Source organism: Pseudopipra pipra, chromosome 27, assembly GCF_036250125.1.
Source record: "Pseudopipra pipra isolate bDixPip1 chromosome 27, bDixPip1.hap1, whole genome shotgun sequence".
Lineage (NCBI taxonomy): Eukaryota > Metazoa > Chordata > Aves > Passeriformes > Pipridae > Pseudopipra > Pseudopipra pipra.
In genome coordinates, this window is record NC_087575.1 from 98,290 (window position 1) to 116,298 (window position 18,009).

At 47.0% G+C, this 18,009-nt stretch overlaps 2 protein-coding genes across 4 annotated transcripts in view; one reads left to right on the top strand and one right to left on the bottom strand.

Annotated features, from left to right (window-relative positions):
• Nucleotides 1–2,754: 2,754 nt before the first annotated feature.
• On the top strand, nucleotides 2,755–7,299 carry F2RL3 (F2R like thrombin or trypsin receptor 3). Its single transcript, XM_064637027.1, has 2 exons — nucleotides 2,755–4,631; nucleotides 5,227–7,299. The coding sequence occupies exons 1-2, from the start codon at nucleotides 4,463–4,465 to the stop codon at nucleotides 6,303–6,305; spliced, it is 1,248 nt and encodes a 415-aa protein (XP_064493097.1). The 5' UTR covers nucleotides 2,755–4,462; the 3' UTR covers nucleotides 6,306–7,299.
• Nucleotides 7,250–18,009, bottom strand: part of CPAMD8 (C3 and PZP like alpha-2-macroglobulin domain containing 8) — a 55,456-nt gene continuing 44,696 nt past the window's right edge. For 2 of the 3 annotated variants that reach the window (XM_064637024.1, XM_064637023.1), the window contains exons 38-43: nucleotides 17,902–18,007; nucleotides 17,702–17,812; nucleotides 16,863–17,075; nucleotides 16,361–16,435; nucleotides 11,388–11,567; nucleotides 11,033–11,148 (exon numbers count right to left, since the gene is read on the bottom strand). In XM_064637024.1, the coding sequence (XP_064493094.1) occupies nucleotides 11,395–11,567; nucleotides 16,361–16,435; nucleotides 16,863–17,075; nucleotides 17,702–17,812; nucleotides 17,902–18,007 (678 nt within the window). In that variant the 3' untranslated portion in view covers nucleotides 11,033–11,148; nucleotides 11,388–11,394. Of the gene's footprint in view, nucleotides 11,149–11,387; nucleotides 11,568–16,360; nucleotides 16,436–16,862; nucleotides 17,076–17,701; nucleotides 17,813–17,901; nucleotides 18,008–18,009 lie in introns of all 3 variants that reach the window. The other variant, XM_064637025.1, reaches the window with a different exon arrangement.

Sequence of the window (18,009 nt, forward strand, 5' to 3'; positions counted from 1 at the left end):
GCTCTCGCTGGTTTAAATTTCTTTCCTGTTAATTTAAACTTTCTGACAATCCCTAGAATTGATTGTCTTGTACCTGAAGCTGGATTTTAAATGGTAGAAGAATGCAATTGAAAAGGTGGATGAGCTTCTCTTCCAGCAGTTCCCGAGCAGAGTGTAGGATGTGCTGATGTGTCTTGTGTGTCAGCTTGTTTCCAGCGGGGCAGCCAGTGTTCAGTAAGGGTGTGAACAGAGCACTTGCTAAGGAGAAAGGGAAATATGTTTCCTGCAAGTAGCCTCCAGTGGAGCTCCCACACAGGATCTCACATCTGTGCTGCCAGAATCTCTCTTGGAACCCAGGCCTACGGCTGGAGGGGAGTGGGGAGTCCATGGGGTGGCACAGTTGCTCCGCGCAGAGAGAGGTTTCAAAAGAAAAGATTGGAACAGCATGGAGCTGTGTCAGGGGGCTTGGGACGGATATTAGGGAAAGGTTCTTTTCCCAGAGGGTGGTCAGACACTGAACAGGCTCTCCAGGGCAGTGGTCATGGCCCCGAGGCTGCCAGAGCTCAAGGAACATTTGGACAATGCTCTGAGGGACAGGGTGGGATTGTTGGAGTGTCCTGGGCAGAGACTGGATGATCCTTGTGAGTCCCTTCCCGCTCAGGTTATTTGTGTCCTGCCAGACAGCAGCATCTTGCAGCTTGGTTTATTTACAGCAACACCTTTGTCACAGAGCTGAGTCACAAAACTGGCTCAGGCCTGGCCCCCAGGAACTCACACACTCAACACAACAAACCGTCAGAAAAAGTGCCTGATCCCAGTTCTGAAACCCATAAGAACATCTGCTACAGGTTAAGGCAACAGAACTGCGAAAATAACCCTCTACCCGCCTTTCCTTCAACCTCCCCAAATTCCTGGGTAATTAGATGTTTAACTATGTTCCCTGTGAGCTCTGCACAACAAATGAATGAGTAGATTTTTGCAAATTAAGCCTATGTGACCCAGAGCCGATAGGAGTTTCCTTTACATCATCCCCAACACTTCCGTTGCCATAACAAAAGGCAGCTCTGCTTTCTGTGCAGCCTCACAGGGAAACAAACTGTTGTTCTCCCAATAACAACCCTCTGATGCATAAATTGCACAGAATAATTTGATTAAAAGGATGGTGGTGGGGTCTCAGAGGACATAGCCCACTTTACACAGGTGTTCTCACAGAGATCTTGGCCTTCTCACAAAGAGGACATTCCCTGTGCTTGAGGGTAGGGGTGGCCGGATGTGACATCACCCAAGAGCAGTTGGAGGTCTCAGCAAGGACAGATTTGGCACTGACAAACAGCTTAAAAACAGGGTTTGCAGGATGGGATAAGAATAAATGGTTTTTGCAATTGATTTCAGAATTGCTAAAGGGAGTACCTGAGTTCAATATTTAATATTTCAGGACTTTTTTAACATTTCCATATCAGTGACGCACAAGAGAGTCGGGGCTGTGAATCAGTGAGAGAGTCTAGAACTGTGTGTGAAAACATGAGTTGAGTTTTTCCTTGAGCTTTAGCCATTCCTCTGGATTAGAACTAACTCAACCTTAATGAAACTAAGGGTATGGTCTACCAATTTAAAGACCAAATTAAAGTCTAGCAATTCTAAACCAGACCTGTGCTAAAGAATGAATCCAAAGAGACTCATCTGAGACCTGGTGTTGACAAGGGATGATGATGGTGAGTGTGTCAGCTCCTGCACCAGTGTCATTATCTTGCTGAGAAAGAACCACAAGAAGCAATTCCAGAACATCCAGTGGGTTGCACTGATGTTAATAAGCTTCAAATAATCCTGGAAAAATGTCTTCATATGTACACTGTGAAGTGAAAACTGTCAGCAAGCAGAAGAGTAGTTCTGAAAAAACTTAGTCTCCCCAAAACTTACAGCAGTGTAAAGCTGACAAGTGGTGAGGAGAATGTGTGGAATAACCAAGGGAAAAGATTGGGTGGGATCCCAGTGGAACAGGAAAGCTGGGACAAGCAGAAGAGAGAGGCAGGGAGATTCTCTGGAGCCATGGAGAGTCTCAGGGTGATGGCAGAGACCTGACAGAGTGAGAAGGAGGGGAACTGGTGTGCTAGAAAAGTCAGGAAGAGTGTCCAGGGAGTGAAGGCATCTTGTACTTGCCAGAGCCTGCAGAGACATCTCTGGGATGGGGGAGCCTGGGCCAGGGGACCAGCATTTCTATTCCAGCAGTCAGTGGGTGTTTCTGTGCCCTGTGGCTCTGAGGGCTCAGATGCTGCACAAGTGGTGGGACTGGCAGGGCCAGCTCCACATCCATGGAAAATTGTGAGGGTGGAAATGCCTTGTGTTGCTGGTGTCAAGTCAGAGCTGTTGCCTCTCATGTCTCCATCTCAAACCCAAGCTCAGCCTGGGGCAGGTACTCCCTGCCCTGAGATTTCTGTCCTCTCACCTGCTGCCTTTAGCTCAGGAACCCACTGGAGCTGCTGGAACAGAGTCCCATCATTTCCCTACCAAAGTTTGCTCTTCCAAGCCTTAAAGATAAATGAGACAGGCCAGGTGGTGTTCCTACCCTCCCTCTGAGCTTTCAAGTCCCCAGCCTGTATTCCAGCATTACATCTTTTGGGTTCAGAGCCGTGGAATAAAAAAGAGCCAGCTCCCAGGAGATGATCTATTGCACAATGAATTACTTGAAAACCAAATTGTTACCCCGCAGGGCAAGGATCACACGACTTAAAGAGATGTTAACAAGCCGTGACAAACCTCTGGCACTGGAAGTTTCAAGCAAGCTGTTCTGCATCTAAGGCAGTCACTAAAGATCACACAGCATCTGAAAAATGAAGGATGCAGTGATGAGTAACCTCTCTGTGCTCCACTCCAGAGACCTGACTATAGGAAGCAGGGCTGTGATTTGCACACTATCTGAACCTGATTATGGATAATTTTTTGCATACAGACCATGGAAAGGATCCTGGCTGAGGCATGGAAAATATGTGGCCACATGAGTCATTCTGTAATGGTTGTTCATAAATCCTGAGAGAATCACAAAAGCAAAACATCTAACATTGTATCTTCCCTCTCCCGGCCAGTGGAACTCCACCTCTCGACACACTCGGCACAAGGATGTGGGAATATGGTGAAAGCAAAGGAAATAGGATCATTTTCTCCTTGGAATAGAAGAATCTCATCAAACATCAGCCAGGCTCAGATTTGCAACCTTTAAAGAAGAGGCCATTCATAAGCTGAGGAGAAAGAAACGAGCTGCTCCTCAGGTTGCCAAATTTACAGTTCCTACTGCTGGGCTTCAGCTCCTTTCCTTCCTCCCTTGCAGAGCCAGGCAAGGACTGAAGAGCAAGAACCTAAAAACCAGCACCCTCTCCATCCATGAGACACTGTCCCATTGGCCCATCTGCTTGCTGACCACACTGGGCTCCAACAAAGGAGATGAGAGAGGATTTGGGAGCTTCCCAGTGCTGCTGTGCAGGGCAGAGCACAGAAGGGACTTGCTCAAGGGGTTAGAGAAAGGGGACCGGGCAGCAAAGGATCTTAAAGGCTCAGGTAACATCTGCCAGTGCCTCTTCCAGCATTATCTGAGTTGTCCTCTGGGTACAACCAGCAGGTCTGTGGCAGCTCCATATGCTGCTCCGAGCTCCAAACCCAGGGAGAGAGCTCAGTACTCCAGGGTGGAACTACACAGCTTTGGGAAACATGCTTTTCTGGGGCAAGAGTGACTGGAACTCACCATTATCTACCCAACTGCAGGGATTTCCTGAGCCCTTCTCAGGCCCCTTTCCTGCTGGATGGAGCTGCTCTCCCTGTTCAGGTTTATCAGAGGAAGCACAAGTGTCCTCCCTCACTTTGCCACTTGCCTTTGGTATGGCATGGTGCTCCTGCTGGTTCTTTCAAGTACAAATAGCTCCAACCCAGAAGACTTTTAATCACCCTCTGCAGTAAAATTGAGAAGGTGCAGGAGCTCCATCCCCTGTTTAGTCAGGGAGCAGGAGCAGAAATAAAGGAGCAGACCTCTGAAGGGCCAAGCCTGGTCTGGAGGCTGCAAGGCTGACACTAAAAACCTTCAACTGCCAGACCACGAGTCTGCAAGACCCCCATATAATCCCTGGGAGCTGGGGAGGTCTGTCTGATCCTCAGCTCTATTTTCCTGTTTGTGAGACTAGAGAACACTGTGAACTAGCACGTGGGAAAAGATCTGGATCTCCCCCAGAGCCACTTGGGTCTCTGTGGGGGAAGGATGCTTTCCAAGAATATCCCGGAGCAGGAAGGAGACCCAAATGAGTCACTCAAGGCATCATCGAGCTCTGATGATGAAGTACAGCCCTGGTACAGTTCGGATCTAGATTCTTATGCCCCTCCCAGTGCCCCTCTGACACTGGGCTTGTGTCTGCTTGGGCAGCGCAGGCTCTGACAGCCCCCAAAACCTCATCATTCTGGGATCTGCCTCTTGCTTCCGTGAGTTAAGGACTAACCAAAGGAAATGCGTAAGCAGGGTCGCTGGTGCTGCAATTCCCATAGAGCTCTGACACTGCAGTGGGGCACTGGATCCTGCACCAGGATGGGGAACCTTGGGAATGGGTGGATGTCTCACAGGCTCCTACTGTGCTGTGCCTTCTGGGGACTCCGTGTGGCCTCTCAGGACTACGATGGTGAGTGTGTGTCTCTGGGTGAAAAATTGCTGTTTGTTGAAGTACTGGGTGTTTGGTACCTTTATAAGATCCCTGAAAACTCATTTTTTAATGAGTTTACATGGCAGCACACTCTGATTGAGCTTTGTGCAGGCTCTAGCTGAAGCAGGAGGTGACAGGAGGTGACAGAGGTGATATGGCAGAGAAGGAAGCTGGGGTGGAAGAAACTAGAAAGAAAAAACAGAGCAGTAAAACAGAGCACTTGAAAGCCAAATTTAGACTCCCACAGTAATGACTTTACACTGGAATGGCTCCAGACTTTCAGATTCTTGTGAAAGCCAGACAGAGGAGTTGCTCTCTGGTCTCCCAGGCCTGCTGATGGTTGTACAGCACCACAGTCACTTGTGAGCTGTGGGAAACCACATGGCAAAGGAATTGGGTCCATTCTCCGAAAGGTTGCTGAGGTGACTCTGTCTGTCAGTCAAGTTTTTCTCCCCACCACACACCAGTCTTTCCAGAGTACTGCCAGTTCCAGGGGTCCCAACAGAAATGGCAAAGAGCAGCCTTTGGGGTGAGCACTGTGGATGAGTGAATTACAGGCTACCTTGTCTCTCAGATTACTCTCAGAATAGCACCAACGACCAGGACAAGACGCTAGAGACCACCCCATGTCCCCGAGCCATCCCTGGGGACAAGGCCACCGTGAACAACATCACATACCTGCTGATCCCCGAGGCCACACGTTCCCAGCTGGGCAGTGCCCTCACTGTACGCCTCATCCCTGCCCTCTACACCCTCGTGTTCCTGGTGGGGCTCCCCTCCAACGGGCTAGCCCTGTGCGTCCTGGCCACCAGGGCAGAGAGGCTCACCTCCACCGTGTTCCTGATGAACCTGGCTGCTGCAGACCTGCTGCTCATGTTGGTGCTGCCCTTCAAGATTTCCTACTATTTCCTGGGGAATGACTGGCCCTTCGGGGAAGGGCTGTGCCGGCTCACCACGGCTCTGTTCTACGGGAACATGTACTGCTCGGTGCTGCTGCTCACCTGCATCAGCGTGGACCGCTACCTGGCTGTGGTCCATCCCTTCTCTTCCCGTGCCTTCCGCACCCCTGCCTTCGCCGCCTGGACCTGTGTCACTGTCTGGTTCTGCTCGGCTGTGCTCACCCTGCCCCTGGCCTTGCAGCAGCAGTCCTACCCCCTGCTCGGGGCAGACCTCACCCTCTGTCACGACGTCCTGCCCAGGCATGAGGATGACGGGTATTATTTCTACTACTTCGTGTGCCTGATCGCCTGCGCCTTCCTGCTGCCGCTGCTGGTGGTGCTGTTCAGCTACTGCTCCGTGCTGCGCGTCCTCCTGCACGGGGGGAAGCGCTACTCCTACCCCATGAAGCTCACGGCGCTCGTGGTGTTCACCCTCGTGGCCTTCTACACTCCCAGCAACGTTCTGCTCTTGGGTCACTATTCCAGCTACTGCTCCAGGCTGTACGGGAAGCTCTACATCAGCTACATGGTGAGCCTGGCCATCAGCACGTGCAATAGCTGTGCTGACCCCTTTGTCTACTACTATGTGTCAGAAGACTTCAGGGATAAGGTCAGGAAAAGGTTCTTCAGGAGCAGCAAGCAAAACAGCACTTCCCTGAAGACCTCCAAGTTCTCCAAGGAAACACTCCCCCGTTCCAAACACTCCCTGGTGTAAAGCCCCCAACCCAGCTCCTGCTCCCAGGGCTCTCCCAACACACAGTGGGGATAAAGATGAAGACAACACTGGAATTCCACAAGTTTCTTCCAGGAGCCAAGTCCTTTTTCCTGTCTGCACAGCAAAGAGTGAATAAACCTGGTCTGTGGGATTCTTTGTGGTGTGAGATGCTTAGTGCTGAACTCATACATCAACTACTGGGACACTGCAGCTTCTCACCTGGTCAGGTATCACCAGGGATATTCTTGCTTGATACACCCGGGGTTGCTTCTTCTGACCCTGCCAGCTGATTGCTCTCTGCCTTCTAGCTCTGCTCCTGCTCCTTAAACACATATTCCCTTCACCTAAAACTGAAAAAGACCAGGCATTGCAAAACCAAATTTCTATATTTCAAAAGATTCAAAAGTTTCAAAAGATACTCTCCTGGACTGAAACAGTCAAGAGAATGTAGAGCACTGGCTTTTCTAGGAAAGACATTCTTGGCTTGATTCATAAGCAACCCCACAGTAATGTCAGCTCATTGTTGGTAACAAGTGCAGAAATCCCATTCACTCATCCCTGTTTTTGCAAATGACCCTTGACATCCATAATTTCTTTGGGGCAAAGATTGTATTAATGGATTTTTTAAAAAAATTATGTCTCTTGAAGGGCAATATTAAAGTAGGAATTGAGCAAACTCTTGCTCTAGGACTCCATACTTCTTTTGTGTAATGTCACCCACAACCAAAAGCTGAAAGACATGCTCAGGCTTGTTGCTTATTGGAATCTGTTGCAAATTCACCATATTTATCAAACTGCAACAGGCTCATCTCTCAGACACAACTGGGGCATAGGCCCAGTAAGAAGCAAGGTAGAAAATGAACAATAACCCTCCTTAAAGTCCCTGAATTTTATGGTTTTCCTGGTACAGACTTGACAGCGTGAATAAAAAGAGGCAGACAAGATTGTCTTAAAATAAGTTTTTAATAAAATATTTATCAGAATCTAAAACAAACACTTTTCTGGACTCAGACTTGCTAAGATTTGTGTGAACAAAACAAAAATGGTCAGAGAACTGCTTGCATGTATCTGGGGGCGGGGGGAGGGGCAAAGGGCAGGTGAAAGACTAGAGCCAGTCTCCGGGTGCAGGGGATGCACCAGGTGCTGACCAGGAGCCCTGGGGCATCCAGGGCTGTGGGGACTCAGAAACAGCAGGTATTGAAAAAACCACAAACCCAACCCAAGCTGAGGTTTTTCTAAATAGTTGCTCTATTCACAATAATGAAAACCAGGTTATTGTGCATTAAAAGGCAACAGTCAGCAAAGCAAGTGCTGGTATGTTAATGATGTTCACCAAGCAAGCTGAACATTCTTCTGGTATTTGTTTTCTACTGAGGCTTATTAGGAAGGAGGAAAAGAGGCAAGACCAAAACACTAGGACAAGAAAGAACAAGGGAACCATTGCTTTAAAATAAATACCATGGTAATGATTACTCTGCATAATGTACAGTTACAAATATATAAATATTAATCTCCTTGAAAGGACTGGAAGCATCAATCACTGATAACTAGCACTGCTGCAGCTATTCAGTAACTCAATGGAAGAAGCTTTTTCTGTGTCTTACAAACCCACTGGCACTTTTCTCCTTTTGCAGTGAGGGACCATCAGGGAAAGGAAAGGAGAAACATCTCTCTGACAGAGGGAGGCAAATTTGTTTTTGAGGCAGAAACAACCTGCTGGCCTTGCTGGCCTTGGCTTTCCAGGACCCAGTTTGTCTTTTCCTTGGTGAAAAAAAGAAACAAAATCAATCCTTCACTCCAAACTATGACTGGCTGATGTGCACAAAGCGGGGGCCTGAGTTCTCAGTGCTGGGATGTCCTTGTGCGCTCTCAGGGACAGGAGTGTGACTTATTAGCTCCAGAGGGAGAACTGGACCAAAGCCTGTGAACAGCTTGGAGTCTGATACAGCTGTGCTGTGTCCAGTGGTTCTCGGGGCCCCAGGCCTAAAGAGTGTCTGTATTCCAAGTAAGATGTTGAAGAATGGAGAAAAAATAATCTAGAATTATTTTTTCCTAGATAAGAATTAATGATGATGACAAGAAACATGAAGAGCAAATGTGGGACAGGGGAAAGCTCTGGACAGAGGGACCATGAACTAGGGTGGAGAAGAAGAGAGCAGAGACCTGCTCCTTTACTCCTGTGAAGAGGGGAAAGGCAACCACAATGGTGTAAGTGCAGGTTCCTTTATGCAATTCCTTAAATAAAATGACTTTTTTTTTCAGTACAGAAAGGAACTGGTTTGGTGTGGCGAGAGTCAGGGGAGGCAGAGGTTGCCAAGAGCAGATGTGCTTGCCCTGAAAGTGCCAAAGGTGAGGAGAAGCACTGGAGATGAAGGCAGGATCCAGAAATCCTGTCCCATCACCTCCCACACACTGAACTGCTCTGTCTGGCTCTAAGGCTGCTCTGCCTTTGCCTTCTGAGGGCCCAGGTCTCTCTGGCTTTACTTTGAATTGCAAAACAGAAGTAAGACTCCTCTGCCTTTAGCAGGTGAGTGCACAGGCACACACAGATCCCTCAGACAGGGCTATGATTGATGGGCTGGCACCACCAGCTGAAATTATTTACCTGGCAGAAACAAGGAGGTGTCTGAATCTGGAATTAGGACATTGCATGTACCAGAGCCTGAGGAAAGTGAAGAAAGTCAGGTTTAATACTTGGCTGAAACTCCCCACCTTCACCTCCTCATCCCCAAGGGGGATGTCTGACTGCCCAAGGACCTATGAGAAGACCAAGCAATGGAAAATTATTTCAAACATCTCTCAATGGATATACAAAGATGCACAATGGATGAGAGCAGGAAAGTCCAGCCAGAAAGTGACTGAGGACAGGAGACTGAAGAATCCCGAGCATAGGCCCCACTTTTAGGGGAAGCCAATCACAGACATTAGCAGGGTGACTGTCTCATTCTCCCACACTCACAGCACCAAACAGCTGAAGCCTGAACCAGCAAAGAGCAGGGTTTGTATTGTGCAGCTTTCAGATTTAGAAAAGGGAAAAAAAAAATCCTGTTGCAGCTCACAGTAGGTCTGTTATTTACCCAGGGGATAAATATTGACTCAGCCCTATGTGTGTACACAATAACCAGTGTCTAGCCAGGTCAGCTGCTTACAGGAGATGGAATTTAGTTTGAAGGTCTTTATTTACCTGCCAGGCAGGAATGCAGCCACCAGTGCTTCCACTGTGCTGTGCAGACACAGGGAGGACAGATCTCCCCCCCCTGCATACCCAGGACATGTGGCAAACCCCTCAGCAGGGCAGCAGTGGGCACCCAGAGCAGCAGCCATGCCAAGATCCCGTGAGGAGAGCTCGGAGCAGCCATGAAAAAACTTGCCAACAAAGCAGCTCTGAAATTTCTGGGAACTTCAAGACCCAGACCTTTATCATGTCAACTACATTCTGCAAATGTCTGGTCCCAAACAAAAAAGACTGGAAACTACACATGCTTAACCTCTGGGATACCTCCTGGTCTGTCCCCATGTGGACATTTTTCTGGAATAAACTTGCCTTTATTCTGGAATGGAATATCTATACTGGGATATATTCTTGTCATGGTTCCTGTGTAAACAAGCCCTAAAAATGAATGGAGCTGGGCTTTTTTCTGTTTCCATTCACCAATAAACACCCTCAAAAGCAGTTTCCACCCTGCTCTGGGTCCTGGTAACAATAGAAGTGGTAAGATAAAATATTAACACTATTTTGCAAAAGGCAATTGCATGTAACTCCTCCAAGGAGAACAATGCTGCTCCAGGCAGGAAGGGAAACTAAAAAATCTTGGCCTCCTACACTTTTGGAAACACAAAGCTTTTGTTTTTAGTTTTGCCACGTTGCTTGGGGCAGGTCAGACTAAGGGAGTCCAGCTTGTGACCCCAGGGATTGGTACCGGCCAGCAGATCCTGGGCTGGGCAGAGAGTACCATGAGCAGAACAACCATTGTGCTGGATCCCAGTGGGAGCAGAATAAAAGGGATTGGTGAAGTCAGGCAAACATTTAAAAGGACTGTGCCTCGGTCAGCTTCATTTTCATGCCAAGGTTCGAGGAGGAAAGGGCTGAGAAGGCTGCAAGCAGCCCCTATCAGCACATAGTGCAACACAAAGACGGTTCCCCCACCTAATCCTCGTCACTGCTGGAGTTGGAAAACTCCCACCTGAGCCTGCAGACATAAGGTAGGCACAAAGCCTTTCAGCCCTGGCAATGGATTCCAGTTTTCTCTGGTAAAATGTACCTCCCAACAGCTTCTCTGAACATGGAGCCACAGGGAAGTGTCTCTCTTGTGGGTGCAGCAGACTTACAGGCTGGGAAAGATAATTAGCCTCTTGCTATGTCATAATTAGCAAAACACACTGATTTTTATTATTATAATTTGAGCAAAAACTTCTCAGCCATCTTTCCTCAAACAGCAGTTCAGCTAAGCACAAGGCCTGGACTTAGCTTCTAAATGTATCTAGGAAATGGCACTTGCAGTATATCCTGATAGCAGAGAAAACACTTGGAAATGCTCTATAGGTTTGAATTCCAGCCCCTATTTTTCTCACCTAAAGGGCACAGCATATTGGTCTCCCATCATTGGAAGGGCTCCAAGGAGAATGCACAAAAGGCAGGAAAATCAACAGAAAAATCATGCTGAGTGTCCCCCTTAGAGCTCCGGATTCACCCCATGGGGCAGCAAAGCCAACAGTTCTGAGGGCATCAGGAAGTAGTCATCATTTCATCATTCAGTTTGTGTTCTGCAGCAGGTCATCTGGAGGAACAAACTCATACAGGAGTTGATTCTGAGCCTCTTCTCTTGGTTTAAATTATAGATTTCTGTTGAAAAGAGAACACAGTGAAGACAAGTTATGTGTCTTGGGGAGACATCGCCGGAGCTGGGCAGGGAAAAGCTTCAGAGATTGTTCTGCTGGGGATGGAGCCACAAAGCCTTTCAAGATCCCATTCCCAGGGATTCCTTGCTAAAGAGGGAAGTGTAAAAATGCCCCTTTTGAGGAAGTAAACACATCTGACCCAGGACATGATAGGTTGAGTCTCAAAGAAGATTTATGACTCACCCTGGGCTCACCATTCTGCCATGGTCACCTCTCCCTGGATTCCATCCCCTTCCCTGAAGGTGCGCCCTGTTGTCAGCTCTGCCTCCACCTCAAACACATCGGGTTCTGCAGCAAAGGGGTCAGGGTCGTACTCATAGGAGTAGTAGGACAGGTCTGTGTGGAGAGGGGGCCCTCCCTCAGCTGTGGAGGGAACCAGAGTCCAAGTTTAGCCAAAGGAACTGCATTTCTGCATCACATTTTGCACCACAGAGAAGGAGAACGACAGGAGAAGGAAGGGGTGAGGCCACGTGTCACTGGACCTGCACGGGTTTGCTTGAACTCACAGCCCAGGAGAAGAGCTGCTACAAAACTGGATTTTTCAGCTTCCCGGTGTAAGACCATAAGACCTGGGCAGTGGAAAAAAAATGGGGGTAAAAATGGGAAAAGGGGAAAGAAAAAAAGGGAAAAGAGGGGAAGGAGGAAAATAAGAAGGGGGAAGGAGAAAAAAAGAAGGGGGAAGGAAAAAAAAAGAAAGGGGAAGGAAAAAAAAAGAAGGGGGAAGGAAAAAAAAAGGGGGGAATGAGGAAAAGGGGGAAAAGGAGGAAAAGGGAGGGAAGGAGGGGATAAGGGGAGGAGAGGGGGAAAAAGGGGGGAAATAAGGGAAAAAGAGGGGGAAAGGAGTTAAAAAAGGGAGGGGAAAGTCTCCTTTTCTAGTATGGAATTCACCGAGGTGCTGAAGTTTGGACCAGTCACCCTGAGGGCTGTACACAGTAAGACAAATGCATTATCAGCCCATCCTGAGATACTGGCAGGGCACTCTCACAGCACAGATCCCACACAAAATGGGCTGTGCCTTTGAGGTGGGTGGCTGTCCACTGTCCAGAGGGCAGAACTGCAAGACAAAACTTATAGGAACATTAGTAGGTCCGTGTTTTCTAAACTGTTCCTTGAGCCAGCTGCCTCAGCTGCCCATCCTTCCTGTTTGCTGTCTGTGTACTCTAATCCAAACCAAAGCAACCACTGGAGCAGAGTTACTGCAGGGAGGAAAAGTCCCCCACCCCCACAAAGTTGGCTTTATTTTAGGAGAATACTCATCAAGGCCTTTGAAAATGTTTGTTCTCTAGGAATAAAATATCTGAAGGATCTTCCCTGTTGCCTCCCACATCCTCCCAGCAACAGGCTCGGCCCAAAGCAACATCAGTCAGTCTCTGTGTTCACTCCTTCCTGGCCTTCTCCATATGGGAACCTGCCAGATCATGAGATGGTTGTATGAATGGATGATTGCTGTCCAGCAGGGATGGAATCAACATTACAGGCCTCACTCTTCCCAGGAATTCAGACCTGGAGTCAAAGCAAAGAGGAAAGGCCAGCGTTTCCTGCTGCACACAAACCACTCCCCCCATCCCCAAATGTTTGTGCCGAAGCCAATGTTTGCTGAGCAGCGATGGGGTGAAGGGAAAAGTGGCCCCTTGCCAGTTCAATCAATCCTGAAAGAGCAGTGTAACCCCAGGGATAACACTGGCCAGTAAGGAGAGCTGGGGATGACTCCACCTGGAAGCAGAGCTCACACTGGTGTTCCTGGTAGGAGCTGGTCCAGTTGATCGTGTTTAATTTTTTGAAAAGTAACACCAGCACCAAATAAAAGTATCATAATTCCATCTAGAATTTTCTCCCAGCTACTGGCCCTTCAAACTGCTGGAGCAGAGCTGTGAAAATAACATGTGGGGAGAGGGCGGGGGGTCAGAGACCCGAGCCTGAGTGGGCTCCCTGATACCCCCAGTACTGCTGCCCACACTTGGATATTGCTTTTCTAACAAATCCATGCAGAACCACATCAGTGTGATGTCAACATATTGTCCTCCAACATCACTGGCTGTACATTGGCTCTATATTTAATGCTTTTGGCAGGGAAGGTTTAGGAAGTTTCAGAACAGAGCTAATGATCTATGAAAGCAATCAAAGCACCACCTCATAAGAGAGGTGATATCAGAGTTACAGAGGATCCTTGAGGCTCTAAAATCCACTCAAATCTTTGTAGACAAGTGTGACAGTGATCTCAGGAAAGCCACAGCCAGAAAGGCACTGAGATTCTGATACTCTTGTTCATAAGACAGCTCCTGCTCCAAGGGCTTTCAGTCCAAACAAATAGGACTGCAACAGATTGTGAAGGAACACCAGCACAGCTTCAGTGCTGACAGCCAGAGGTGGGTCCATGCTACTCATCAAAATCCTGCTTCATTCTTTAAAGACTCAGTAATTCACCTGTGAGAAAGAACAGCTAAAGAAGGGTATTCAGACAAGAGTAGTTTCAGCTGAGTCCTGTCACCGTGCACACTTTCCTCTCAGTCAAGAGAATCTACAGATGTAAAGAGGATCCACCCATATGTACAAAAAAAAGGCTGCAGTTTTAAGATGAAACCTCAGCCCATTTCTCCCTCACTGCAGACTTTGGAAAGGCATTTTCAGATACTCTGACAAGAGCTGGGTGCTACAAGATTTTTCAGGACCATCTATACTGCTTAACTCCAAAGCTGGGGTTTATTCTACCAAACCCACTGGTGTGTTTGGAACTGCACTGAGTCTGTGAGTGCCAGAGGGAGCCCCAACACATTTCCCACTCAGTTCCCACTGACTGCTGGGTGGCAGCTGGCTCGTTATTCCCACTGCTGGGTAACATGGACAAGAGCTCCAGTGAAAACATCCATCAGCCCAAGATGATCTGCAAAAGTCTCATGGCAAAGCCAGGAGGATTCCAGACAATACAAACACCACACGCTTCTCCAAGAACATGGTATTTCCTGAAGATTAACACACTCAGGCAGTTTTTCAACCAACCTGCCCTAAGCTTGATTTGGCTTCCTGGAGTTTTGTATCCTTCTAGGAAATTGCAGCTTTAGGCATGGCTCATCAGAGCTCTCCCTGGAAGCCCAGAGCACATGAGCTGACTTAAACCAATCTCATGCTCCAGTGCTGCCGGAGCAGTGAGCCCATGAGAGCCATGTGTGGGGAGGGATTCATTCATCTGTTACACTATGATTCATGTCCTGTGTGCTTGACCTGAGAGGAGCCCAGGGGATTAATGAAAATCACATGCTGGGCCCTTTTCCTGATGCAGGATTTACTCAGGTTTATTTCTGAATGCTCACTCTGCCATGGCTGCTCACAGCTCCAGGGTCTGCCTGCCAGGAGACTCAAAACTCCCAGATTCCAGGACAAAACCAGCTCCAAGTGCTTGTGCTTTGACAAACATCCTCATGCCACTCAGGTTTGTTCATCTAAAATCTGTATGACAATGCCACACACAGAAATCAGAATTTCCCCTTTTGCTCTTAAATATCCTCCTGAGCCAATGCTGCTTCTGTCCATTCAGAACAGAAACCAGAGGAGTATTTTCTTTTGACAGACACTTTAATGCAGATTATTTCAGAAAATAATCTGAGACACTGACAGGGTACTCTCACAGCACATATGCCACACCAAATGGGCTGTGACTCTGGGGTGGGTGGCTGCCAATTGTCCAGAGGAGAGAACTGCAAGATAAAACTTCTAGAAAATGTCAGGAGGTCTGTGCTTTCTGAACATTTTTGTGTTCTGAACATTTCTGTGTTCTGAACATTTTTAGATCGTGGACTACCACAAGTTCCACAATTTTTTTCCCCAGGTAACCATATTTTTACTACCACATTTTTACTTGAAAATAATGTAATTGCAGCCTCATTTTGTAGAGAAGCAGCAAAACACTTAGTATGGCCTTGCATTCCAGCAGCGCCCCACAGAGCAGTTTGGGAATGCTGCTTTAAAGGGTTCAGATTGCAGAGTTTCCGTGCTGAGTTCATGGTATGTGCATGGAATAAAAGGCAACAAACCCTCATCTCAGTTATCCCCAACAGCCTGCAATCTCATATATATTCACAATTAGTCCAGAAGAAAAGGGAGGGAAAGCAGGACAGACATCAAACACTAAGACTGAATGACCTATAGAAACAGTAATAATGGAATATTCACTATGTTTTTACACTTAATAAGGAAAATTATCAGCTGCTGCTCAGAAGGGAAAGAACAGGCTGGAGACTCACACTGGGCATGTGTACTCTGAGCTTTGTGCACAAGGAGGACATGAGAAGGCACGGAGACTTCTCTTGAAGAATTAAATTTGTTTTACCGATTTGTCAGGAGAGTTAGAAGCCAGGGGAAAATTAATGAGCGGAAAGCAGCCAGGAAAAATCTAGTCCAGTTTATTTACTAGAAACGGCATGAAACAAGCTATTCTATTGACCCTCCACTGCTTCTTGATGAGATTTATTGTAAGCCATGAGCAAGTTCGACATAAGTCTTGGAAAAAGTGCATGAACATAAGCACCAAATAAAATGAGCAGCCAAATTCCTGGCTACTCTATCTACTGACCTTAACAGTTTTGCTCACTAAGGCCCTTTATTTCAAACAGCATCTCAGAGAGAATCAAGGCTGCCAGCTCCACTTTTGTACAGAACTTAAGGGACAAAGTTAATCCACCTGGATCCTGGTTCTTGCAATGGTTTGGGCTGTTGTCAGGTCCTGTCCAGTTGTTTGTTGGAACATATTACACAACAGCCTGGTTTTAAATGTGATCTTTCCAGATTAATAGTGGAAGAAAAGATCACAGAGTGTGTGTTGTTCAAACACCGCAAGGCTGAGAAAATAGGAGAGTCACCTGCTACTCCGATGAACGATCACCTAAATCCTGCATGTGCTGAACTGAGCAGGTATCCTGCAAGATTTTCTGAAGGAAAAAGGACTAGAAGAGCTGTCTGTTGTTGAATAGTTCTCATCCATGGTTTCCTTGACCTCTTTATTTATTTCCTGATTTCTGAATATTCTGTCTTTTATATAAGATGAAGAAATGCAGCATCTTTACTTACAGTGTGTTTGAGAGTCATATATATATATAGACAGGAATAGGACAAGCTTTGACCTTGCTAAAGAAAAGGGCCTTGGATAAATGCAAAGGTATTACCTGCTGGAGTCTGTGGAACACTGGGCTGCTCAGCTGTGTGGGAGTGTGTCTCCCTTTCTTCTGGCAAATTCTTGGCTGCAAATAAAAAGAAAAATAAACTCAATGGTCATAAAATTTCTTAATGCATCTATAGAAAATGTTTGCATTTCCAGAGGTGGCATAGTGAGTTTCCTGAGCTGCTACACACCTTGAAAGCCCATGCAGAATCTCCACAGAACATTACATTTCATGGATTCAATTTTTATCTAGAATTATTTATTTCAGATCAAACGGTATCAGTAATTTTCTCTTAAATTCATTCTGATTGGTAAAATATGAGAAGGGAAAGCCAGTTATTTCAAGCTGAAAAGCAGCTGCTCTGCTAACTTAATCCTCTGTAGCAAAATAATACAGAGGAGATTTAGATTCTCCTCCTTTTCCTGCCACAGATATGGAATTATCACTCTCTTAGATAAGGATTTGCAGCAACAGGATCACGAAAGGGGAGTTGAATGAAACCTACAGGCAGAACATTGAGACATGGGCATCTGCTCTATCCTGGTGTTATTCCTGCAGGATGCCACTTCCATCTGGCAGTGGTTGGGGTAGATCTGTCCGTCTGAGCCACACACGGGCTCCCCGTCGTAGCCACAGTCCCGCGAGCACAGGCACTGCTCAAAGTACTCGTCCTCCAAGCAGCCAAAAATGTTGTTGCAAGGCCCAGAGTGAACAAAGCCTGGGAGGCAAACAAAACCAGCCAAAGCAGTAGTTTTGCATAGCACAGGGAAAGGGGAAGATGGAATGGAAATATCTCACTGATGTAAGTTTTCATCTTGAATTCCCTAAGACTTCTACCACAAATTTACAAAAAGCCTTTCTGAAAGAACCATATATTGCAACAGCTTCCAGACTTGGGATAAAGCAACTATTTTGTGTGCCACAGAGCACAGAGAAGAACAGAGAGTTTTTGGGGAGTTATTCCTTTCACTGATGCATGAAATTGTTCGATCTTCCTACAGTTAATTGTGGAACAATATCGCAAGGTATTTTAGAGAAAGAAAACCAAATTGCACGGTAAAGAGTTTTTACCTTTTTGTTTACTGACACATCTCCTTGTGCAGGTTCTTCCAGAACTAGACATTATAGCTTGCCTCTGAAGCAAATCATAGTCACTTTGGTGCATGAAGAGCACCATTGCTCTGTTTGGGTGCCATCAGTTTAACAGCTGAATCCCACAAACCTTTGTAAAACTTCCACTAACACAGATAGCAAAACAGAACATTTTTCTAAACATAATTTTGAGTTCTGCATGCCTCTGGGTTCCATTTTCCAGAAGATCTGTGTGGCTTTGGTCTAACTTACCAACCCACTGGCTGGCTGAGCTTTCCACCTCGTTGCAGGTTGGGCCATCACAGAGCTCCCGAGCCAAGGGACTATTCTCACTCACATTGTAGAAACGAGTGGCTTCAAAAGCTGCAGGTCAGGAAGAAGGAGAAATCACAGCTGAGCCTCCTGCCTGGAGCTCTACTGCTGGCAGGAATCAGAGGAAAACAGGCACATACCTGGCTCATAGTAATCGTACACTTTGATAGGAACAGGAGCTGTTTTCCCAACTATGTGCTCTCTGAAAGCCTGGAACTTGACACAGGTCATGCACTGGCTGGGAATCT